The sequence below is a fragment of the Pleurodeles waltl genome, chromosome 3_1 (assembly GCF_031143425.1).
Source record: "Pleurodeles waltl isolate 20211129_DDA chromosome 3_1, aPleWal1.hap1.20221129, whole genome shotgun sequence".
NCBI lineage: Eukaryota > Metazoa > Chordata > Amphibia > Caudata > Salamandridae > Pleurodeles > Pleurodeles waltl.
The window spans coordinates 1,092,136,236-1,092,163,202 of NC_090440.1; the positions used below are offsets into that span (position 1 = coordinate 1,092,136,236).

General features: G+C 45.3%; 1 protein-coding gene across 13 annotated transcripts in view; it reads left to right on the forward strand.

Annotated features, from left to right (window-relative positions):
• Nucleotides 1–26,967, forward strand: part of NCAM1 (neural cell adhesion molecule 1) — a 974,982-nt gene that overhangs the window by 743,532 nt on the left and 204,483 nt on the right. For all 13 annotated transcript variants that reach the window (XM_069224356.1, XM_069224353.1, XM_069224357.1 and 10 more), the window contains 2 exons: nucleotides 2,878–2,974; nucleotides 20,821–20,991. In XM_069224356.1, coding sequence (XP_069080457.1) covers nucleotides 2,878–2,974; nucleotides 20,821–20,991 — 268 coding nt within the window. The remainder of the gene's footprint in view (nucleotides 1–2,877; nucleotides 2,975–20,820; nucleotides 20,992–26,967) is intronic.

Genomic DNA, 26,967 nt, shown 5'->3' on the forward strand with positions numbered 1-26,967 from the left:
GAACTACTTTAGCATTTCTTTGTTGCTCCTGTTACACTGTGGGTGTTTCAGGCTGTAGCTGCTTGAATTTTATTGCAGCATCTCCTTCCCACCGCCTCCAGCTGTTGTGCTCCGATAGGAGCTACTGCTACGGGGGTGCTCATTTCCTGCACTCAGCATGCCAGCTTTCAAAATCATTAACCTCTCTTTCCCTTTTGGTGGTAGCAGGTCTTGCTTGCTATATATGTATAAGTAAAGGCACCTGTATTTGTTTTTTTTAAAAAAAATTTATGTTCCACAGTTCACTAGTGCTTTGGTCTATTGGGCTGTTAATCACTATGTAATCCTGGGAATGGGTAGCCACACACTCTTAATTACTCTATAAATGTCCTTCCACTGCTCCCTCTCAGATTGAGATACTTTTTTTTGTTTTTGGTTCATTCCTTGTCATCGCTGCTTGTTTTCTCTCATCCCTCCTCCCCCTCTGCATCACTGCTTGCCCATTAAAGTTGCTTGCTTTCTGTTCCGCCCTCCTCACTCTGTGAGTAGCGAATGGGATTATGTGTTATGGCAGCAGCAGGGAAGAACAACACTGCATTGCCTCCTTTGTTGGAGTAGAGATAGACAGTTTCGGAACTCCCACAATTACAGCTCGACAGAACCTTATCATAGCCCCATAGGTTTGGTGGCTTTAAAAAGATTACAAAGATGGCTGGCTTTCTGTTTACCTTACTGAAGGTAAACGAACAAGGAAGAAACAAAGGTGCTTGGTGTAGAAAAGAGGAGGTGTAGAGGAGGGAGCTTGATCTGGTAGTATACTCTTGAAACCACGAAGAAACAGGCTGTCAAGATGATGAGGAGTGAGTTGTGGGATCATGTGAGAACCATGCTAAAATGGCCATCGAAATTCTTTAAATCAGCTTATTTGTCAAAGTCATGCTTCCTTATCAAACATGCAGAACGTTTGAGATTTTAGATGCTACTGTCTTCTCGTAGAGAAATCACCCGTGACAGCTATGTAATTTATTATTTATTACAAAAATAGATTTTGGTGCGTTTTTACGTTTGGATGATAAACTTATTAAATATTGCTGTGCTCTTACAAGGTAGCAGTATCGACGCTAAGACTTTTAAACCTGCTGGGCCTTACCCTGTCTGGTGCTGTCTCTTCGGTGCACAGCATTGTACACTCCATGCTTTCTCAGAAGCCTTTCCCCTCCCTAAACCGTACTATGCTGGAGGTAAGAGATCAAGGGGGTCATTCCTAGGGGACCGTGGATGCACCGCCAACAGGCTGGCGGAGCATCCAGGCCCATTCTACCGCCGCGGTCAGAAAAGGGAAACCGGCGGTTTCCCGCCGGTTTTCCCCTGGGCTGCAGAATCCTCCATGGCGGCTCTGCAGGCAGCGCGCCATGGGGATTCTGACCCCCTTCCCGCCAGCCTGGTTCTGGCGGTTTTGACCGCCAGAACCAGGCTGGCAGGAACGGGTGTCGTGGGGCCCCTGGGGGCCCCACATTGATTTCCAGTGTCTGCATAGCAGACACTGGAAATCGCGACGGGTGCAACTGCACCCGTCGCACAAAAGCAACTCCGCCGGCTCCATTCGGAGCCGGCTTCATCGTTGCTGTGGCTTTCCCGCTGGGTGGGCGGGCGGCCTTTTGGCGGTCGCCCGCCCGCCCAGCGGGAAAGCCAGAATGACCGCCGCGGTCTTTTGACCGCGGTACGGTCTTCTGGCGGTTCCCGCTTGGCGGGCGGCGACCGCCGCCCGCCAAACTAGGAATCAGCCCCCAAGTGTTCAGGGGCACAGGACCACCCTTCGGCTTTGGGCAAGCCGGGCCCAGGGCGCTAACATTCAGAGGGCCAGCACAGAGCTACCTGCATTAAGGTCGAACATGCAGGCTCCAGTGTTTTGCACTCCTTCACCCCCTTCCTTCAATCACTTATGTCTTTCACACCCCTTGCGCCACATTACCACCCCCCTCGAACTCCTCACCACAACTTGGCTCTAGAGTAAAGCAGCTAAGCTGTGGGTTATTAAGTTAAGGTGGAAGAGGAGCTGAGATGTTTGTATTCAGATGCCGGTCACTGTCTGACATAACCAACCGGGGACTGATCTCTCAACACAAAAGGGTCCCCTGCTGTCATATTTTACAGATTATCAGCAGTAGGACGTTAAACTGTCTCTTCCAAGGGCACTCCCTTTCCAAAGGCCAGCCTTGCAGGGGCATGTGCTAAAGCCCTCACCCAGGAAAAAATATCAGCTGCTTCCCGCACAGACACTAAAATTGTATTTATATAGAACTTACTACCCCTGACGAGGTGTTGAAAATGAAGTGGGTGAAATATTCGAGCGAAATTCAAAACGGGCGAAATGTCTTGGTTTTGTTTCTACCTGCAAAGTGGAATTGGCTTGTTACTCTGCTCTGGGGGTGGAAAAACCCCTATGGTCCAACGCAGTTGCTTTTAGGAGCGACATGAGTTGCCAGCACTGTTTTTAATTATAATTGCATTAAGGTACAAAAATTGCTTGGACTCCTGACAGTGATGTTGGATGCAACTTCCACAGCAGTGAAGCTTGTGTGTATTGCCTGGCTGCAGGCCAGGGTCCTTCTGGTGCTTTAACAGAGAGTTGCTACTTGTCAGAAACTTGCTTGCATGACCCAGTCTGTAGTAATTGTATAGCCCTTCAGTCACTGGTGGCACAGCACCCAGGAAAATGTGTTGCATGTCTAAACACTTAAAATGTCCTAAAAGCGAGACCTATTGGCTAGGCCAATGCTTGTTTTTTATTCTTGTGTCACCGTCAGAAAGTACTTGCTATTCAGGCATTGCGCTCTTAAAAGCTGTAGTCAACAACATATTTACCTAGTCTATGTGTTAATTTCAAATTTCTTCCAGGTCGCCCCGGATTCTGAAAACGATTTTGGCAACTACAACTGCACAGCAGTCAACCGCATTGGGCAGGAGTCTTCAGAGTTCATCCTCGTTCAAGCTGGTGAGTCTGTCTTAAACCGTTGTACAAGTGCAGCCCAAAGATACCATTCAGACCTTTGAACCCATTTAAAGGAAAGCCACACATATACACAACTTCCTGTTGCCTTGAACTAACTTGAGCATTATATGCATTTTCATGATGGAAATCAGACTAACGGAGTAAATATATCAAAAAGTATCCTATTAAATCTGTATATGCAACTCTTCATGTTTACATAAAATATTTAAACAATAAAAGCAAACTACACAGAAATGAAGAGGTCATCACTCAGAGACAGTGTGCGGTATATATAAATATATATGTATATATATTTTTCTATATATATATATAATGATATTTTGAGCCATTAGCCCCTTCGCTTCCAGGCCTTTTCCCCTCAGGTGCCAGGCCTTTTTTTTGGCTACTTGGGGCAGTTCGTGCTTAGACTCTCATAACGTTTTGTCCACATAAGTTACCCACGCCAAATTTGCATCATTTGTTTCCAACATCCTTGGGGTTCTAGAGGTACCCAGAGTTTGTGGTTTCCCCTGAAGGAGACCAAGAAGTTAGCAAAAATACAGCGAAAATTACGTTTAAAAAATAAATAAATGGGGGAAAAAGGGCTGCAGAAGAAGGCTTGTGGTTTTTTCCCTGAAAATGGCATCAACAAAGGGGTTGCAGTGCTAAAATCACCATCTTCCCAGCCTTCAGGAACAGGCAGACTTGAATCAGAAAAAAAACATTTTTCAACACAATTTCGGCCTTTTAATGGGACATACCCCATGTTTACTATTTTTTTGTGCTTTCAGCCTCCTTCCAGTTAGTGACAGAAATGGGTGTGAAACCAATGCTGGATCCCAGAAAGCTAAACATTTCAGAAAAGTAGACACAATTCAGAATTCAGCAAGGGGTCATTTGTGTAGATCCTACAAGAGTTTCCTACAGAAAATAACAGCTGAAATAAAATAAATATTAAAATTGAGGTGAAAAAAACACCCATTTTTCTCCACGTTTTACTCTGTAACTTTTTCCTGCGAAGTCAGATTTTTAAAAGCAATATACTGTTACGTCTGCTGGACTCTTCTGGTTGCAGGGATATATAGGGCTTGTAGGTTCATCAAGAACCCAGAGCCAATAAATGAGCTTCACCTTGCAATGGGTTTTCATTCTATACCCGGTATACAGCAATTCATTTGCTGAAATATAAAGAGTGAAAAATAGGTATCAAGAAAACCTTTGTGTTTCCAAAATGGGCACAAGATAAGGTGTTGAGAAGCAGTGGTTATTTGCACATCTCTGAATTCCGGGGTGCCCATACTAGCATGTGAAATACAGGGCATTTCTCAAATAGACATCTTTTTTACACACTGTCTTACATTTGGAAGGAGAAAATGTAGAGAAAGATAAGGGGCAATAACAATTGGTTCGATGGCATCTGTCGCTGTAGATACACATGGTATGCATGAGCTCGCCATCTGGTGTTGGGTCGGAGTGTTACAAGTTGTTTTTCTTCGAAGAAGTGTTTTCGAGTCACGGGACCGAGTGACTCCACCTTCTGTGCTCATTGCGCATGGGCGTCGACTCCATCTTCGATTGTTTTCTTTCCGCCATCGGGTTCGGACGTGTTCATGTCGCTCCGAGTTTCGGAACGGAAAGATAGCTGAAGACGGAAGATTTTCGACGGTATAGTTGCGATCCGGTTAGAGATAGACACATACGACGACGCGTTGAACATCGAAGCGCTTCGGTGCCCTTCGGGGTAGATTTCGGCACCCCGTCGGGGCCTAGTCGGCCCGACCGCGTGGAGGACAACGCCGATGGATCGGACCCCGTTTCGATTCTGCCCCGAATGCCACAACAAATATCCTTATACGGACCTGCACTCGGTCTGTAATCTGTGCCTGTCACCCGAGCACAGTGAAGAATCCTGCGAGGCCTGTCGGGCGTTCCGGTCCCGAAAAACTCTGCGCGACCGTCGAGCGAGAAGACTGCAGATGGCGTCCACGCCAAAAGAGCGTCGACAGTTCGAGACAGAAGAAGAACAGGAGGAATCCTTTTCCATCCAGGATTCAGACTCCGACGAGCTACACTCTACAAGAACTGTGAGTAAGACGTCGAGATCAAACCTTAAAAAAGGAAAGAAGGCCCAGGGGACGCCACTGCCAACCGGCCATGGCTCCACCCAAATTCTCGGTGACCAACAATCGGCACCGAAAAAGGCCCATTCAGTGTCGAGATCGTCTGACTTCGGTCGAGACACCGGCACGCAGCCTCCTCGGGACCGAGAGAGTGCTAAACAGAAGCATCGACACCGAGAGTTCGGTGTCGACACCGATCGACGCCGAGACAGTGGCGCCGAAGACCATAGAGGCCAAGAATTTTCGGCACAGAAAAAGAGGAAGGTTACCTCGGAGCCGAAAAAACAATCGACAGGGCTTTCGGAGCCGAAAAAAGCGACATCAGACCCTGTTTCTGGCTCCTATACCGAAGAGCATTCTATGTCTTCTCAAATGAAGAAACATAGATTTGAACAAGAACTGCAATCCACTGACGTGGATCACACGCAAAAGCGTATCTTTATTCAGCAGGGGACTGGGAAGATCAGTACCCTTCCACCTGTCAAACGCAAGAGAACGCTTCAGTTTACTCCTCAGCAACAAACAACACAAAAGGTAACACCTCCTCCCTCGCCTCCACCTGTAACTCCGGCTTCGCCAACTTACACCCCGTCACATTCGCCAGCTCACACCGCCATGAGCCACGACGACCAAGATCAGGATGCGTGGGACTTGTACGACGCACCAGTGTCTGATAACAGCCCAGACACATACCCAACTAGGCCATCACCACCGGAAGACAGCACAGCCTACTCACAAGTGGTGGCTAGAGCAGCTCTATTCCATAATGTGGAACTACACTCGGAACAAGTAGAGGATGATTTTTTATTTAACACCCTCTCCTCAACCCACAGCTCCTACCAAAGCCTGCCGATGCTCCCAGGCATGCTACGCCATGCAAAGGACATTTTCAAGGAGCCAGTTAAAAGTAGGGCAGTGACGCCTAGGGTGGACAAAAAGTATAAGGCGCCTCCTACGGACCCTGTCTTCATCACCTCTCAGCTGCCACCAGACTCTGTGGTGGTAGGGGCTGCCAGAAAACGGGCAAACTCACACACTTCTGGGGATGCACCTCCCCCAGATAAAGAAAGTAGGAAGTTCGATGCAGCCGGGAAGAGGGTTGCTGTCCAAGCAGCAAACCAGTGGCGCATCGCAAATTCACAAGCGCTGCTAGCGCGATACGACAGAGCCCACTGGGATGAGATGCAGCATCTCATTGAACATCTCCCAAAAGATCTGCAAAAAAGAGCAAAACAGGTTGTTGAGGAGGGTCAAAACATTTCCAACAATCAAATACGCTCCTCCATGGATGCAGCAGACACGGCCGCAAGAACCATTAATACGTCGGTTACCATCCGTAGGCACGCATGGCTCAGAACGTCTGGATTCAAGCCAGAAATTCAGCAGGCAGTGCTTAACATGCCAGTAAACGAGAAACTTCTGTTCGGTCCGGAGGTCGACACAGCTATAGAAAAGCTCAAGAAGGACACTGACACTGCCAAGGCCATGGGCGCACTCTACTCCCCGCAGAGCAGAGGATCTTATAACACCTTCCGCAAAACACCTTTTAGAGGAGGGTTTCGGGGTCAGGCCACACAAGCTAGCACCTCACAGTCCGCACCGCCCACCTACCAGGGACAGTACAGGGGAGGTTTTCGGGGCCAGTATAGAGGGGGGCAATTTCCTAGGAATAGAGGAAGATTTCAAAGCCCCAAAACCACTACCAACAAGCAGTGACTCACACGTCACTCACCCCTCCCACACAACACCAGTGGGGGGGAGGATACATCAATATTACGAAGCATGGGACAAAATAACTACAGATACATGGGTCCTAGCAATTATCCAACATGGTTATTGCATAGAATTCATGCAATTCCCTCCAGACATACCACCAAAATCACAAAATTTATCAAAATACCATTCACAACTTCTAGAGATAGAAGTTCAAGCACTACTGCAAAAAAATGCAATAGAATTAGTACCAAGCACACAAATAAACACAGGAGTTTATTCACTGTACTTCTTGATACCAAAAAAGGACGAAACACTGAGACCAATTCTAGACCTCAGGGTAGTAAACACATTCATCAAATCAGACCACTTTCACATGGTCACACTACAAGAAGTGTTACCATTGCTCAGAAAACACGACTACATGACAACCCTAGACCTCAAGGACGCATATTTCCATATACCAATCCATCAATCACACAGGAAATATCTAAGGTTTGTATTCAAAGGAATACATTACCAATTCAAAGTATTGCCTTTTGGTTTAACAACCGCTCCAAGAGTATTCACAAAGTGCCTAGCAGTAGTCGCTGCACACATCAGAAGGCAGCAAATACATGTGTTCCCGTATCTAGACGACTGGCTAATCAAAACCAGTTCGCTCACACAATGCTCAAACCACACAAATCAAGTCATACAAACCCTCTACAATTTAGGGTTCACCGTCAACTTTGCAAAATCAAACATTCTGCCAAGCAAAGTACAGCAATATCTAGGAGCCATAATAGACACGACAAAAGGAGTAGCAACGCCAACTCCACAAAGGATCCACAATTTCAACAGGGTCATTCAACACATGTCTCCAAACCAAACAATACAAGCAAGAACAATACTACAGCTCCTAGGCATGATGTCCTCATGCATAGCCATTGTCCCAAACGCAAGACTGCACATGAGGCCCTTACAACAGTGCCTAGCCTCACAGTGGTCTCAAGCACAGGGTCACCTTCTAGATCTGGTGTTGCTAGACCGCCAAACTTACCTATCGCTTCTATGGTGGAACAGTATAAATTTAAACATAGGGCGGCCTTTCCAAGACCCAGTGCCACAGTACGTAATAACAACAGATGCTTCCATGACAGGGTGGGGAGCACATCTCAATCAACACAACATAACAGGACAATGGAACATACATCAAACAAAACTGCATATAAATCATCTAGAATTATTAGCAGTTTTTCAAGCACTAAAAGCTTTCCAACCAATCATAACCCACAAATACATCCTTGTCAAAACAGACAACATGACAACGATGTATTATCTAAACAAACAAGGAGGAACACATTCAACGCAGTTAAGCTTGTTAGCTCAAAAAATATGGAAGTGGGCAATCCACCATCAAATTGGTCTAATAGCACAGTTTATTCCGGGGATCCAGAATCAGCTGGCAGACAATCTCTCTCGAGATCACCAGCAAGTCCACGAATGGGAAATCCACCCACAAATTCTGAACACCTACTTCACACTCTGGGGAACACCACAAATAGACTTATTTGCAACAAAAGAGAACGCAAAATGCCAAAACTTCGCGTCCAGATACCCACACAAGCAATCCCAAGGCAATGCCCTATGGATGAACTGGTCAGGAATATTTGCTTACGCTTTTCCTCCTCTCCCTCTCCTTCCTTACCTAGTAAACAAATTAAGTCAAAACAAACTCAAACTCATTTTAATAGCACCAACGTGGGCAAGACAACCCTGGTACACAACACTGCTAGATCTGTCTGTAGTACCACACATCAAACTGCCCAACAAACCAGATCTGTTAACGCAACACAACCAACAGATCAGACACCCGGACCCAGCATCGCTGAATCTAGCAATCTGGCTCCTGAAATCCTAGAATTCGGACACTTACAACTTAGCCAAGAGTGTATGGAAGTCATAAAGCAGGCCAGAAGGCCATCCACTAGACACTGCTACGCAAGTAAGTGGAAAAGATTTGTTTGGTACTGCCATCATAATCAGATACAACCACTAGAGGCAACTCCAAAACATATAGTAAATTACTTGCTCCATTTACAAAAAGCAAAGCTAGCCTTCTCTTCTATTAAAATACACCTTGCAGCAATATCTGCATACCTGCAAACTACATATTCAACTTCCTTGTATAGGATACCAGTTATCAAAGCATTCATAGAAGGGCTTAAAAGAATTATACCACCAAGAACACCACCTGTTCCTTCATGGAACCTAAACGTGGTTCTAACAAGACTCATGGGCCCACCCTTCGAACCCATGCACTCTTGCGGAATACAATTCCTCACCTGGAAAGTTGCCTTTCTCATCGCCATTACATCTCTAAGAAGAGTAAGTGAAATTCAAGCGTTCACAACACAAGAGCCTTTTATACAAATACATAAAAATAAGGTCGTCCTACGACCTAATCCAAAATTTTTACCAAAAGTTATTTCTCCATTCCATCTAAATCAAACGGTAGAATTACCAGTATTCTTCCCACAGCCAGATTCTGTGGCTGAAAGAGCACTACATACATTAGATGTCAAAAGAGCATTAATGTACTACATTGACAGAACGAAGAACATCAGAAAAACTAAACAGCTATTTATTGCATTCCAAAAACCTCATGCAGGTAACCCAATATCAAAACAAGGTATAGCCAGATGGATAGTTAAATGCATCCAAATCTGCTACCTTAAAGCAAAAAGACAACTGCCCATTACTCCCAGGGCACATTCAACAAGGAAAAAAGGTGCTTCAATGGCCTTTTTAGGAAACATCCCAATGCAAGAAATATGTAAGGCAGCCACTTGGTCTACGCCTCACACATTCACCAAACACTACTGTATAGATGTGCTATCCGCACAACAAGCTACAGTAGGTCAAGCTGTATTAAGAACTCTATTTCAGACAACTTCTACTCCTACAGGCTAAACCACCGCTTATGGGGAACTAACTGCTTACTAGTCTATGCATACCATGTGTATCTACAGCGACAGATGCCATCGAACTGAAAATGTCACTTACCCAGTGTACATCTGTTCGTGGCATCAGTCGCTGAGATTCACATGGACCCACCCACCTCCCCGGAAGCCTGTAGCAGTTCAGAAGTTACCTTCAATTTTGTACATTTGTATATATATTACTTAATCCTTTAATAGGTACATACTTACATTTTTCATTGCGCGGGCACTATTACTATAGTACAACTCCTACCTCACCCTCTGCGGGGAAAACAATCGAAGATGGAGTCGACGCCCATGCGCAATGAGCACAGAAGGTGGAGTCACTCGGTCCCGTGACTCGAAAACACTTCTTCGAAGAAAAACAACTTGTAACACTCCGACCCAACACCAGATGGCGAGCTCATGCATACCATGTGAATCTCAGCGACTGATGCCACGAACAGATGTACACTGGGTAAGTGACATTTTCATTAGCTATTCTGTGTTCTCCCAAGTCTCCCAATTAAAATGGTACCTCACTTGCTTGGGTAGGCCTAATGCTTGCGATAGGAAACGCAATATGGGCACATCAAATTTTTACATTGAAATCTGACGTGTTTTTTGCAAAGTCCCTAGCTGTAGGTTTTGTCCTCTTGCTCAGCCGGCACCTAGGGAAACCTGCCAAACCTGTGCATTTTTTAAAACAAGACACCTAGGGGAATCCAAGATGGGGTGACTTGTGGGGCTCTGCCAGGTTCTGTTACCCATAATCCTTTGCAAACCTCAAAATTTGGCCCAAAAACACATTTTGTCCTCACATTTTGGTGACAAAAAGTTCTGGAATCTAAGAGGAGCCACAAATTTTCTTCCACTCAGCGTTCCCCCAAGTCTCCCGATAAAAATGGTACCTCACTTATGTGGGTAGGCCTAGTGCCCGCGAAAGGAAATGCCCCAAAACATTATCTGAACACATCAAAATTATCAAATACAAAACTAAACGTTTATGGTCCTGGGCTCAGCAGCCATCTAGGGAAACCTACCAAACTCGGACATTTCTGAAAACTAGACACCGGAGGGAGTCCAGGGAGGTGTGACTTGCATGGATCCCCCAGTGTTTTCTTACCCAAAATCCTCAGCAAACCTCAATTTTAGCTAAAAAAAAATTAACATTTTCTCACATTTCTGTATGGGATCATCCCACCGGGACAAATGTCCTACCACCCAACCTTCCCCTTAGTCTCCCGGTAAAAATTATACCTCACTTGTGTAGGCGGGCCAAGTGCCTGTGACAGTGAAGAGCCAAAAACATGTCGAAATTGAGAGGGAACCAAAGCGGGTCCAAAAGGCCAGTTTGAAAAAAAACACTTTTCGGCTGCAGGTGGGGCAGAATTTTTATCAGTATAGATGAGACAATTCTGGTTGGTAGGAATTTTGTGGATTGCTGCAGATTCCGGAAGGTTCCATCACACAAATGTGGGAAAAATGTGTGATTTCCAGCAAAGTTGGAGGTTTGCAAGGCATTGTGGGTAAGAAAATGGGGTGGGTGCATGTGAAGCACACCACCCTGGCCTCACCCAGATGGTTCGTTTTCAGATGTGTCTAGGTCTTGTGGATTTTTCTACATGGCAGCGTCCCAAAGTCCAAAAAGTGCAGCCCTCATCATTCCAAGTGGGACGATTTTGACAGTTAGCCAAGCTCTCATGGCCCAAATGTAAAACCAAAACCCAAAATAATCAAATGTCCTCTTGCTTGCCAGGGGATAAGATGTTTTAGTGTGCGGGGGACCCCATTCAGTTGAGGTGGGGGCATAACCATGCCCATACTGGTTGGTAGCCAACACCACACTATTTTCTTTTAATTTCCCTGACATCTAGTAGACTTGCCCAGGGGAGGGGGGTGCAAACCCCCAGGGGGGGTGCTAGCGCTTCCCCGAGGGCCCCTTTCTGGACGTAACGGTTACGTCCTGGGCACCTTAGCGGTTCGCTTGACAGATATAGACTTAATGTGATGCCTCTTTATAAATTTCTTGTTCATTGTAGATGGTTTTGTATCTGTGTTTTTTTCCCACACCTAGATGGTGGTATTCATAATTTTATTCAAAGGAGAATCTAATCTTATTCATCAGCATGGTCAAGTTAATTTCATTTGGTCAAGAATGAAATATGCATGAGCGTTACATTTTGATAATGCTAATTTGAGTAGTAAATCAATAATTCTATATTAAATATATGAATGATTGCATCAGCAATTTCGATGTGTACTCTATTTCCTTAGTAATAAAATGTATTCTGTTCAGCACTGCACCACTTTCTTTCCAGTTCACTGGTAACAGGTGTCATTTTATGTCCAGGTCCCTAGTCATTGGTGTAGTTATTTCACAATTTCAAGTGGCCACCAGAGCACTAAAGGATCTGCTTGCACATGTCATCAGATGAAATACACAAACATGAGTTACTAGAGGAAAATGGAACAAAAAATACTCATGATCATTGAAGTAAATAGTAAAGAAGACCAACACATAAGAGCTGTTGTAGAGCTAGGCAAGAAATGTCAAGGATAAAAGCATTGTAAGGTTTGTTGTCATTGAAAAATGCCTCTACCCGCTAGGCCTTTTTCCCTGATTTTTTTTTTAATAACAGTAACATTGGTGCATGGTGCCCCTAAGATTCTAAAAGTTCAATGGATAGTGAAAATAAAACCTTCCTATTTATCTTGTCCTTTAAGGCGCTGGGCTGAGTATTTTGATTACTCTGTTCAAATCTTAGAAAACTGTGTTGCCGCAGAGCATTTCTAATTGATATTTCACTTTGATGCTTTTCTTATTTTTGATATCCTTTCTTTGCAGGTATTCTAGTGCTGTAGATCGGATCATTGACTCACATTCTACTGTAATCTTTGAAGTGAGTGCTAATGTCTGAACTTCTTTTTTGTTGATTACTGGAGCAACATTTACGCAGCTTTTATCTGAAACTGGGGAAACAGTTGGTCCAGGAACCCTGACATTGGCAGTGATAGTTAACCCTTTCTCTGCTGTGGAGTCGGAAGGGGCCCCTTTGGGTTCCGCACCAATGGCTTCTACCTCTGCTCGAGGGGCACTCAGGGATCCGTTACTGGATCTGGACCGACCTCAGATGTACATCTTCGACTTACCCCAGCGCCGGTCCTGACGTTGACGCTCCTGGTGCCGCCCTGGCCCCCGGGCAGCGATGTCCCATTCCTCATTGTTGATTCTGGCGCCTTGCCCTCTATGTCCGATCCTGAGCCTTATTTCTATGAGTTCGGTTATAGTGAGAAATGGGAGGAATACCTTTGGAACACCAGCTCCAAAACCCCTTGGATTGGCGTTCGGACGTGGGTGAAGCCAGTGGACTGGAAACCTCCCCAGATACTGGCATGCTTTCTCCCCCAACCATGGCTAGGGAGGACGGAGCTTCATATTTAATGTGGTGCGGAGAGCAACCAAGGTCCTGGACCTTGAGCTGCCTTTGTGGCAGTAAGAACTAACCTCCTGATAGAGGTGCTTCAGTTTGGGGTGACATCCTCTGAACCCCTGCTTCCCTTCAATGAAGCACTTACGGATGTCTTACTGGGTACCTGGTCCAAACCCAGCACAGGGGCTCCTGTGAGCAGGACAGTTGCCCGTCGCCATCTCCCTGCACTTGGGTGACCCAGGTTTCCTGACACAACAACCCATCCCTGAGAGCTTGGTTATGGAACCCCCACCTCCTATGGTGCGTTCCCTTCGCACCCCTGGACAGGGAATCCAAGGAGATGGACACACTTGGGAAGAAAATGTTTTCTTCCGCCAGCCTGGCATTGCTGTTCATGAACACTACATGCCTTTTGGGCTATTATTCCCACACACTCTAGGATACGGTTGTGCAAGTGCTGCCACAGGTCCCACAATTGCTGATGGGAGAGGCACAGAAAAGTTCATGATCCCACAAGAGACCTCCAAACCTTCCTAGTCTGACTGTCCCCCACCAGGGACCAGTCGGAGGCAGGATTCACCATCACCTGACCTGCACCACTGGCAATCCATCACGTCAGACTGGTAGGTTTTGCAGATAGTACGAAGAGGCTACTTTCTCCCCTTCGAGACTACCCATCCATTTATTCCACTCTCCTACAATCGGCTGAAGGAGGATCACTTGGCACTTCTCCAAAAAGAAGTTACTGCTCTCTTTGCCAGGGGAGCCATAGAGAGGGCTCCTGTGCCAGAAGTAGGTCATGGTTGCTATTCCCGTTACTCAGACTAGCATCAAAGTAATTTCCTCCCTCTCTCAAAGGTAAGGCAGTGCAGGTGTTCATGGACAATACCACGTCCATGTGGTATTGCAACAAGCAGGAAGGGGTGGGGTCGTGGAGCCTTTGTCAAAAGGCTCTGCACGTGACTGGAACATCAGGGTATTTCCCTGGTGGTTCAGCATCTGGTGGGCTCTCTGTACACCCGAGCGGGAAAACTCAGCCGACAATGCTTAGTTGATCATGAATGCCATCTCAATCCGGAAGTGGTGCAAGGTCGCTTTCAGCAGTGGGGGAGAGTCTTGGTTCGATCTGTTCAGCACTGCAGAGAATGCACAATGTCATCAGTATTGCGCGTTGGAGCTTCCAAGGTGGCAATCGCTCTGCAACACTTTTCGTCTCAAGTGGAACTCAGGCCTCCTGTACACCTTTCCACCTCTACCACTTCTGCACAGATTTCTCAAGAAGATCAACAACGATCAGGCCCAAGTAGTCCATGTGAATCCGGACTGGGCATGAAGAGTCTGGTATCCGATGCGACTGAGCATGACCATTGTTTCTCTGATCAGACTGCAGCTTCAGGAGGATCTTCTGTTGCAGTAGCAGTGGAAGGTTCTCCACCTAAACCGGTCCAGTCTCCGCCGTCTTGCATGGCGATTGATTGGCGGCAGTTGACAGCTTTTGACCTGCCACGCAAAGTCTGTAACCCAATCTTGGTAGCCAGGCATCCATCCACCAAACTGGTATAACCTGTTGTTGGAAGAAATTTGTGGCATGGTGCACAGAGAAGTCTGTTGACCCCCTTTCTACCCCTCTTTCTGAGGTTTTGTTGTTTATCATTTCTCTGGCCCAGCAGGGCTCCCCTATGGGCACTCTCAAAGCTTATTTGTCTGTCATTTCTGCTTTTTTTTTTTACGTTTCCTGATCAATCTTCCTTGTTTAAGTCTTCCATTGTAAATAGGTTCCTTAAAGGCCTTTACTCAAATATTCCTCAATCTCCATTCATTATGCCCCAATGGGATTTGAATTTAGTTTTGACATTTCTGCCTCTCCACAATGGTCCTCTCACCCTTCTCACTTTGAAAACAGCCTTCCTTGAGGCCATTACATCTGCCTAAAGGGCTTGCAAGCTGCACGCATCGTCATCCAAACTGCCTTACCTTTCAATCTATCCTGACAAAGTGGTACTTCGCACTAGGGCCTCTTTTCTGTCAAAAGTGGTTGGGCCCTTCCATGTAGGCCAATTCTTCACCTTGCCTACTTTTTACATACCCCCACATCCTCTAAGGAAGAGGAGACTCTCCACTGGTGGATGATCAACTTTTTTTGTTGATTATGTGGGTGCAAAGAAAGGTCAGTGCATAAGAGAACCATTTCCAGGTGGGTCATACTCTGCATTAAAATGTGCTATGCATTGGCTAAGAAGCAACACCCTGAGGGTTTGTGTGCTCATTGTACCAGAGCTAAAAGTTCGACCATTGCACTAGCATGCAGAGTTCCAGTCCTTGACATCTGTCAGGCGGCAACTTGGACACCTCTGCACACGTTTACCAAACACTGCTGCCCGGCCAGTCAGGTCCGAAGGGTTGGGCACTTTGCCTGTTCGATCCCGCAGGGCTTTCTAGTTTGATATTCGTTCATAGACATACCTTTGGGGATGGTATTGCCTGGGTATGCATTCTAAGGTAAGGAATCTGCAACTAGATGTCGCTATCAGATGGACAAGTTACTTACCTTTGGTAACGCCTTATCTGTTAGAGACAATATCTAGTTGCAGATTCCTTACTGACTTACCCATCCTCCTCGCTCTGTGAACCGATTTCTAGGGGCAGGGGCTCTGTTTTGACACACTGGTGGGCAGTGTTTTTCATGGCTCTGCACTTCTGGCATGGAAAGTTGTGAAAAGAAACTGACATCAGGGTGCTGGGGTGGTGCCTAGGGTTATCCAGTGTGGGTTGACTTGTGTGGCTCAGACCACTTTTCCTTACCCAAAATCCCATGCAAACCTCAAACATTGACTAAAAAGCACATTTTCCCCACATTTCTATGATGGAAGTTCTGGAACCTGCAGGGAGCCACAAACTTGCTTCCACCCAGAATCCCCCCAAGTTTCTGATAAATGTGGTACTTCTCTTGTGTGGGTAGACCTTATACTCGCAAGAGGAAAAGGCCCAAAACGCAACATCCATGGAGTGCATTTTGCCACTGAAAACTGACCCTCTTTTTCCAATGTGGGTAGTTCTAGATTTTGGACCCTAGCCCAGCTGGCCCCTAAGAATCGCATGACTTGCTTGGATTCCATTAGGTTTTTGTAGCAGGACTAAAGTGCATGTGCTCTCTCCCTAAAGCATGGTGTGATTGGTAAATCCAAAATTTGCATATTTAAAGTCCCTAGTAAAGTGCACAACATGTGCCATGGGCCTGTAAATTAAAAGGCAGAACATATACTTTTAAGTTTCACATGTCCTGGTAGTGGAAAACACCCAAATTTGTTTTTCCCTACTGTGAAGCCAACCCTTCTCATAGGTTAACATTGGGTATTCCTTATTACATTTATCAAGCTGTGATTTCTAATTGAGAAGGAGTAGAAGAGTCATGTTTAATACCTATGGGATTGTCATAATATATCATCTTTAATGGTAAAGTCAGATTTACTATTACAAGTTTGAAAATGCCCTTTTTAGAAAGTTGGCATTTTTCTGCTCTTTGCCTTGTGTGCTTGCAGCCTGTCTCCAGCACAGGGGTGGGCTGATTGTCAGCTGGACTTTGCGCATTCCCCCCAGACAGCCACACACAAAGGGAGCGTAGGTGTGACTGATGGGCCAGCAACATCCTGATGGTCCATCCTAGACAGGATGAGTGGGAGGAGCTGACACTTAAACCTGAATAGGCAGTGTCCTGCTTCAACCAAAGGGGCTGCATAGCCTCCTGTAGTGAGTCTGGAGCCAGGGCAGGAAGAAAGAGCCTCTGTGCACTTCATAGACCCTTCTTTGAAGTCACCCCTATTTCAGAGGCACAACTGGGTGTAAGTGCAAGACTTCTGACCCTACCAAATGAGTACACTAATGGACCTGTGAAGAACTCTGACTGGAAGGAGGATTGTTGTGCTGCTACAAGGTCTGCCACTCTGGAAGAACTACTTTTCTGCTGTGCCTGACCCTGTTGACGAAGGACTGGACGCATCTCACTTGAACCCAGAATGACACCAGGGGCTTGCTGGCTTGCCTCCTGTTCTTCTGAAAAGTCAGGGACACACAAGACTTCCAACTCATAATCAGCAGCACCTGGACTTTGCTTGCTGCAAGTCTTGCCCTGCCTAGTAGTGTAAATCCAGTCCTGGGCCTTTGGAAGTGGATATAAAGTGTTGCAACAGCCAGAACCTTCACATTGACGCTGTTGCGCTGATTGGAGTTGACACATTGCCTGCTGCAAGATCGTGATTGAAGCATCACCGCTGTTGGAGGGACAGGACCAGCGCATTATACTCAGAACTGCCACATCACCTCCGGAAACACTGCTTCGTAGCCAGCACATCACCGCCACTCCATGGAGACGATCGACCCGTCGCCCACTTTTGTGCGTATTAACCCAGCGCATCACATTTGGTACTATTACACTCCAAACCGGCGCTTCGCTCAACGGAATTGACTCATCACTGCACCTGCGTGAAGAAATCCGGCGCACCACCCCAACTGCATTGGGATCATGGACGCTTGTGCTGCGACTTTTTGCTCAGCAGGCCCTGTGTGGGTCCTGTAGCAAGCCTGCGTGCCTTCACGGGTGAGCTAAACTCTTGACTTTGTCCTGACCAGATAGCCCATTAGCCGTTTATTGTTTCTGAGCAATATGTTCACATTTACTATTTCAAAATTAATATCTTGACTTCCACTTATTGGATTTTTGTCGTTTTGGTCTTGTTTTATTTATAAAATATCATCTATTTTTCTAGCTTGGTGTGGAGTCTTTTTGTGATGTTTTCACTGTGTTAATTGTTTGACGTGTTGCACAAATACTTAACACATTGCCTCTTAATTTAAGCCTGACTGCTCTATGCCAAGCTACCAGAGGGTGAGCACAGGTTCATTTACCCTGACTAGGATTGTAGTTTCTACTTGGACAGTGTGCATACCTCTGCAAACCAGAAACTAATTTCTAACACCTTTATATGAGTATTATGAGGACATTCTGTGACGAGCCAGGCCTCATTATACTTTAGCATTGTTAGTGTATGGCTGCAGTATTTAACAGAAGCTATCAGGAGATTCTTGAAGACACAGGGCAAGTTGCACTGTAGGGGTGTGCAAACAAGGTTCCCTTTCCTCAGATTACCCTGTATAACTGTTAACAAATTGTTGGTCCTGATTACTGTGGTAATACCAAGCGCCGAATGGAACAGAAGTGTTTACAAAGAATACAGTCTCCTTAATCATGTCTTAGTCTGTGACTTCTTAAATAAACAAACCCAAAGCCTGTTAAGTGTAATGTTAAGAAACTCCTCAGAAAGAGCCAGTGTACGACCTGTTCTCATTCCAGGTTTGACACACATAAAATAGCTCTTTACATGAGTGGTAATCACTTGTGCTGCAAACTCCTTACAGGTGAGTTGACTAGTGCTAGTAAGTTTTTGCGCCATGCTTCAGTTGCATGTCTGCCATTCACGGAAGGCTAAAACCTCAAGCCTAATTTCAGAGCTGAATGATGTCAGAATAGTATTCTTAAATCGGGTCAACATCTGAGGGTTTCACCAAGGATAGAATGAGGTGATTGCAAGGGGTCTACTGCCAGCAGTGATTGATGGAGTACAGGAAATTGTAGCCTGTTTAGTTCATCATTATTGGCAGCATGTAGGTCTAGTTGCTGTGTCGCTTGCCCAGATGGAACCAATGAGGTTAAGAAAAATCATAGGATTTGGATATGTGTGTTGAATTTAAAAGTTTCAGTAAAAGAGTGGACAGTGGTGCTTTCTTTAATACAGAAACTCATTACATGTTGATTATCTTTTATCTGTTTTGACAGAAATCAAGATCTTTTACTTCTGACTTGCAGATATGTAGTGCTGAGCTTAACGAACCCCATTTTTCATGGCACGCAAACCAGACATGCACAATAAACTCATTGAATCTTCATCCCTCTAGTGTTTCTTTCAATTTAATGTTCTGGAAAAGGGGAAAGAGCACTTGAATTTAGTCACACTCATTGTCCAAATTTGGAAATATTGGATAAATAGATATTGTATCATAAATATCATGCAATTCAAATGTTATTTAGAGAAAACGCTTTCTCCCAACAAGTACTCTTCCTTGGAAATACAAGTATGAATGTATCGCCTCCTACTTGAGGGCTAGGGAACCAAAAGCACAAACATAACAATTGTGACACTGTCCATGCCCAGACGTTCTTCGGCAAATACATATCACACTTCATGTTACACCGATGTTCTTTTTACTTTCTTTTATACAGATAGAGAAAGATTTTGACCCCTGCCTGCTCGCTTGTAAACTTTGGTTTCCACTTAAGTTCATATGCTTCTGGTGACATGCCAACATGATACTTCGTCAATTTCCTCTCTATTCTCCCTAGATCCTGATTATAGTAATGCATTTCATGCATGTAAACCATAATTAAAGGTGCTAGTGATTTTAACTCTCTTGACAGCCCTTGATTAGTAATTTTCCTTTGGACCACTCATAAATAGTAAACAGATATCAAGCAGCTGGAAATGAGAAATATTTCTCTCTTCTTAAGTATTCCATACTTTACTGCTGGACAAGACAGCTCTGACTAAGGCAGGCAACACAGCACTCATGTTTTATATTAACAAGTAAAGATGGAGATAGTTCTTTTCAGTGGATTTGCACTGCTGTAAGATGGAAATAATTAATGAGATCTTCGTTTCAGCCATATACCTTGCAGAAATGAAGAAAATGTGATAATTACGTTTGATTGGGTGGAACAAGTGTCTCAGAAACCTGAAATCTCTTGAGGTGGCGACCCTATTGAAGACATTCGGGGGGTAATTTCAACTTTGGAGGAAGTGGTAATCCGTCCCAAAAGTGACGGTAAAGTGACGGATATACCACCAGCCGTATTACGAGTCCATTATATCCTATGGAACTCGTAATACGGCTGGTGGTAAATCCGTCACATTTGGGACAGATTACCACCTCCTCCAAAGTTGGAATAACCCCCTTGGTGTCCTGGCTTGAGAAGCAGGGGAAGTAGAAAGCACAATCTCACCACCCTCAGGTTCCCAGCTTCACATCCCACTTCTGATTATTCATTGACATGGCACCTCTTCTCTCGCGTATCCAACCCTTTGAACTCCATCAACACTTTCGATAGCACTACCTAATCTATTACACAAGGGATTCGGCACACCCCTGTACTCCCCATTTTTGCCTTGGAACAGGATACTGTGGGGAGCACCCAAAGTTCTAGCCCTTGTTTTCAAGCATAAGGCCTGATTTAGAACTCGGCGAACAGGTTAGTGTGTCACAACAGTGACGGATATCCTGTCCGGTGAAATCTAAATCCCATAGGATAGAATGGGATTTAGATTTCGGCAGATGGGATATCCGTCACCATTGTGATGGAGTTACCTATCAGCTGAGTTCAAAATGAGATCCATGATCTATTGTTTATCCCCACTCAGCACTTTTCACTGTGCCTTCTTTTATTGTTATTCATCTTACAGTATATGCTTTAATGAGAACAGCACTTCTGTGGGCGTCACACAACCGGGGATTTGCTTTTGCCGTGTGCTTGCTCTAACAGTGGGACGTGTGTCTCTTCTTCTTCTTTTAAGATACTCCATCTTCTCCTTCAATTGTGAAATTGGAACCCTACTCCAGCAGTGCAAAGATGGAATTTGATGAGCCTGATGCCACTGGTGGAGTTCCTATCCTGAAATATCGCGTGGAGTGGAAGGTGCTTGGAGAAGGGGAGTGGAGTTCTAAATTGTACGGCGCCAAAGAAGGTAAATTAGATAACACTTTTGCCTTTATTGTGTCAACATGCATCTGTGCACACATTTTTATGTGATTTATTATTGTTACATTCACTAAAGAGAGAGGTGGCTGCATGGCTATCACGAGAAACACTACTCCTTTATGGTAGTGTTCACCTGTTACATCTAGGTGTATGTTCAATTGGTGAGGGACCCAGACAGAGGATAACAGATAATACACTCTTTTGCTCTGTTACAATCACTAATCAGATAAATTAGAGATATTACTGCACAGGTAAGCGACATTGCTTAGCACAAATTGTTGTGTAAGAAATCGTGAGGACGTTTAGACAGGCTGTTTTTTTGCAAAACACCATTAGATCTGATAGTAAGACAAGTCTTGGTCGTACTAGCTACCATTGGCCAGAATGTACATTTCATGGTGTTCCCTACTGTCCAGCTCATCCCTGTAAGGATGAATGTGACCCATTTCAGTGCAAGTGATCTTAGTGGAAGCCATGACTTATGTTAGCAAAAAGAACAGATGATGGAGGGAATGCTGAACAATGCAAACTTTCACCCCCAGTCACAGACCTGTGTCAAATCCATTGTTTTTTTGCTCATCATGTCACCCCAGTTTGGACCCAGCCATATATATACACATAGGTCTTGACCCTTCTTCTCATCGGAACAGTCCAGCCTGAACTGCCAGGCCAGGTACACCCTGGGGCGGAAACAGGCATCCTGGGACCGGTTTCAGGGTATCATCTCTCATCAGCCAGGCTAGATTTAATCCAGTGACACAGAGAGCACGGTACCCACTTCTAGACATACCCTTCCCACTTACGGGGAAAAAACCCAAAAAGAACAGATGATGGATGGAATGCTGAACAATGCAAACATTCACCCCCAGCCACAGATCTAGGTTTAATCCATTGTTTTTTTGCTCACCATGCCACCTCAGTTTGGACCCAGCCATATGCAAGTTAGTCTTGACCCTGCTCCCAGGGCAAAAGTCTAGCCCGAACTGTCAGGCCACGACTTCCCTGGACCAGAAACAAGCATCCTGGGACCCATTTCAGGGTATCATCCCTCATCAGCCAGGCTAGGTTGAATCCATTGATACAATGAGTACGGTACCCACATCTGGGAATACCCTTCCCACAAATGGCAAAAAAAAAAACAAAGAATAGATGATAGACGGAATGCTGAATAATACAAACATTCACCCTCAGTCACAGATCTGGGTTTAATCCTACATTTTTCTTTGGAAACACAATGCGATTTTAATAAAGGCCTTGTTATTAACCAATACGTGGTTGTAAGGATATGAAACTCATCAAATAAATGATCAGATCCAAATTGAGGCAGTTGGTTTAGAGAAAGGCACAGTGACAAAGAGGGGGCATGTGACAAAAATATAGTGAATTTAGATTTTATTTTGGAACTTTCTGAATAGATTAATTGCTAACGGTGATTTTATTCTGATACACATAATGCATGTACCTCCCTATGGATAATCCTGTTTGATCTTTTCTTATTGTCTTTTTGTGTACGTCTTTGTTTACAAAGGTGATGTTAATTAAAATGCCCTATACATACCACTTATGTTTGTACCTTCAAAGTTAAATAGCTTTTTATACAAGGTAGCTAATACCCCATTGCAGTGTATGTATTTGAATACATAACTTGTGTACCCTAAGAAAATATAAAATTATAAAAAGAAAAGAAGTAGTTGGGATAGGAAAGTTTAACTGGACAAAGCTGTCACTTTCAGGAAAGTCCAGGCCTCCTGTGCCTACCTGTTGTGCTTCGATATACACTTTCAGTTTTTAATTATAATGTTAGGTACACACCATCACCAATGGATCAGTGACTTTTCCAGTACTGGATCTTTAATAGATTCACCAGCTATAAGCAATCCCCACTGCCAGCCTGTCAGTACCCAGTATTTAAAAAAAAAAATAGCATTAAACAATGGTAAAATTGCCATAGGTCATCCACCTCATTTGCAACAACCCACAATTAGGCCAATGATGTGAAGATTCTGAGCTCGGTACTGCCCCCTAGAGGCCACACTATCTCACATTTGTGTGGCACATTGTGTGTGAGGGAGCCTAGGAAAGAGTTCTGCCAGCCCTAGCTTCAGCAGAATGTACTGTGAACTTTTTCTGAGATTATTTGCATTTTTCTGGGCCAAGGGAGACCTTTAAACTGACATCATGACAGACATGGAAAAGAGATGTCTTTTTAAGACATGCATGTTTTGCGGTTGAAGAAAGATCTATGCTGATGACCCTTCTATCAGATGTCTTAATTGCTTGTACATTTGTCAGCCTTTTCCTACAAAGACTAAGGAAGGACACTAGTCATGTCCACTTGAAGAGGAAAGATGCCCCCACTACAGGGGGAGCCAATTATCAGTCAATGATTCCATGTGTAGTTCTCCAGCTAGCACTTCCACCAAAGAGCCGCAAAAAAGATTGCGTTTAGAAATTAAGCAGCTGGATTTTTTTTTTAAACTTGCCAGTATCCAACTCTCAGAAGGAAAAAAAAGGGTTCCTCTGACAAGTGTTAAAAAAGACTTCAGAGCACCGTGTGTGGAATAGAAATCCAGCTCCTCAGAGGCTGTGTCCTTATCGTCACCCCAACCATTGTCGACAGGAGGCCTCCAGATGTTAAAGAAGGAAACATCATCGTTGACCACTGCTCCATCAACAACATCCTTGTCTATAACCATCCTAGCTGAACGGACTCTCACTTTAGCTATTGCTGGAAAACTTAAGATAAAACAAGACAAGACTCCTCTTGCCAAGATTAATTAAACCACAGCTTTTTACTGATGCAGCAGGGAGAGTAGCTGTCCCCACACAGGTAAACAGCTGGTCTCAATTTGCTGCTTCACAGGATGCCACTTGTATAGAAGTATCAACAATTACAAAAGGTTGATCTGTAAGTTTATTAAATACAAACTTGTTGTAAAATCACATTACCAGTGAGCCTTTAAATGTTTAACCTATTTCTTACACATTCTTCATTGCAATTCTAACAATGCCTAAAAAACTAACTAATTACTTTTGAACGCATGTGTTTGTGTGTGCACCTTATCACTCTGCTCCCAAGATGTTGTATCACTTTTTGCATACCCTAGGCTAATTCAATTTCCTGCTTCCATTATTCAATCACATTTGTAATTTACAGACACAAAAGAGTATGCGCCTGTGTGCTTTAAGACTATAAATTCTGTCAGGCTCATGAACACAGGTTTTCCTTTAACTATGACCTTGCTGATCACACATTCTGTTTGTGTAGGAGGCTGGCCTGGCTTGTAGTGGGTACCAAGGGGTACTTACACTCTGTACCAGGTCCAGTTATCCCTTATTAGTGTAGAAGAGGTGTTTCTAGCAGCTTAGACTGATAGAAGGTAGCTATGGCAGAGCAGCTTAGGCTGAACTAGGAGACATGCAAAGCTCCTACTATAACACTGGTGTCATATGCACAATATCATAAGAAAACACAATACACAGATATACTAAAAATAAAGGTACTTTATTTTTATGACAATATGCCACAAGTATCTCAGTGAGTACCCTCAGTATGAGGATGCCAAATATACACAAGATATATGTACACAATACCAAAAATATGCAGTAATAGCAAAAGGAAGTAATGCAAGCAATGTAAAATTACAGTAGATTGCAATAGGAGCACATAGGAATAGGGGCAACACAAACCATATACTCCAAAAGTGGAATGCGAATCACGAATGGACCCCAAACCTATGTGAGCTTGTAGAGGGTCGCTGGGACTGTAAGAAAACAGTGAGGGTTAGAAAAATAGCCCACCCCAAGACCCTGAAAAGTAGGTGTAAAGTGCACCTATAACCCCCAGAGAGCACAGAAGTCGTGATAGGGGGTTTCTGCAAGGAAGACCAACACCAGCAAAGCAACCAAAGTGGATTTCCGGACCTGAGTACCTGTGAAACAAGGGGACCAAGTCCAAGAGTCGCGACAATGTCGAGAGTGGGCAGATGCCCAGGAAATGCCAGCTGAGGGTGCAAAGAAGCTGCCACCGGATGGTAGAAGCTGTGGATTCTGCAAGAACGAAGAGAGCTAGAAACTTCCCCTTTGGAGGATGGATGTCCCACGTCGTGAAGAAGCTTGCAGAGGCGTTCCCACGCAGAAAGACCGCAAACAAGCCTTGCTAGCTGCAAGGGTCACGGTTAGGGTTTTTGGATGCTGCTGTGGCCCAGGAGGGACTAGGATGTCGCCACTTGGATGAGGAGACAGACGGGGCGCCCAGCAAGTCAGGGAGCCCTCACAGAAACAGGCAGCACCCGCAGAAGTACCGGAACAGGCACATGGAAGAGGAGTGAACCGGAGTCCACCCGAAGACACAAAAGGGAGTCCCACGACGCCGGAGGACAACTCAGAAGGTTGTGCACTGCAGGTCAGAGTGTCGGGGACCCAGGCTTGGCTGTGCACAAAGGAAATCCTGGAAGAGTGCACAGGAGCCGGAGCAGCTGCAAATCACGCGGTACCCAGCAATGCAGTCTAGCGTGGGGAGGCAAGGACTTACCTCCACCAAACTTGGACTGAAGAGTCACTGGACTGTGGGAGTCACTTGGACAGAGTTGCTGAGTTCCAGGAACCACGCACGTCGTGCTGAGAGGGGACCCAGAGGACCGGTGATGCAGTCTTTTGTTGCCTGCGGTTGCAGGGGGAAGATTCCGTCGACCCACGGGAGATTTCTTCAGAGCTCCTGGTGCAAGAAGGAGGCAGGCTACCCCCAGAGCATGCACCACCAGGAAACAGTCGAGAAAGCCGGCCGGATGAAGCGATACAAGGTTGTAGTAGTCGTCTTTGCTACTTTGTTGCGGTTTTGCAGGCGTCCTGAGCAGTCAGCGGTCGATCCTTTGGCAGAAGGTGAAGAGAGAAGTGCAGAGGAACTCTGGTGAGCTCTTGCATTCGGTATCTGAAGAATTCCCCAAAGCAGAGACCCTAAATAGCCAGAAAAGGAGGTTTGGCTACCTAGGAAGGAGGATAGGCTAGTAAGAAAGGTAAGAGCCTATCAGAAGGCGTCTCTGACGTCACCTGATGGCACTGGCTCAGAGCAGTCCAGTGTGCCAGCAACACCTCTGTTTCCAAGATGGCAGAGGTCTGGGGCACACTGGTGGAGCTCTGGGCACCTCCCCTTTCCTTTGTCCAGTTTCACGCCAGAGCAGGGCTGGGGGATCCCTAAACCGGTGTAGACTGGCTTATGCAGAAATGGGCAGCATCTGTGCCCATCAAAGCATTTCCAGAGGCTGGGGGAGGCTACTCCTCCCCAGCCTTCACACCTATTTCCAAAGGGAGAGGGTGTCACACCCTTTCTCAGAGGAAATCCTTTGTTCTGCCTTCCTGGGCCAGGGCTGCCTGGACCCCAGGGGGCAGAAACCTGTCTGAGGGGTTGGCAGCAGCTGCAGTGCAAACCCTGAAAAGGCAGTACCCGGGTTCCGTGCTAGAGACCCGGGGGATCATGGAATTGTCTCCCCAACGCCAGAATGGCATTGGGGTGCCAATTCCATGATCTTAGACATGTTACATGGCCATGTTCGGAGTTACCATTGTGACGCTATACATAGGTAGTGACCTATGTATAGTGCACTTGTGTAATGGTGTCCCTGCACTCACAAAGTCCGGGGAATTTGCCCTGAACGATGTGGGGGCACCTTGGCTAGTGCCAGGGTGCCCACACACTAAGTAACTTTGCACCCAACCTTCACCAGGTGAAGGTTAGACATATAGGTGACTTATAAGTTACTTAAGTGCAGTGGTAAATGGCTGTGAAATAACATGGACGTTATTTCACACAGGCTGCAGTGGCAGGCCTGTGTAAGACTTGTCAGAGCTCCCTATGGGTGGCAAAAGAAATGCTGCAGCCCATAGGGATCTCCTGGAACCCCAATACCCTGGGTACCCCAGTACCATATACTAGGGAATTTTATGGGTGTACCAGTATGCCAAT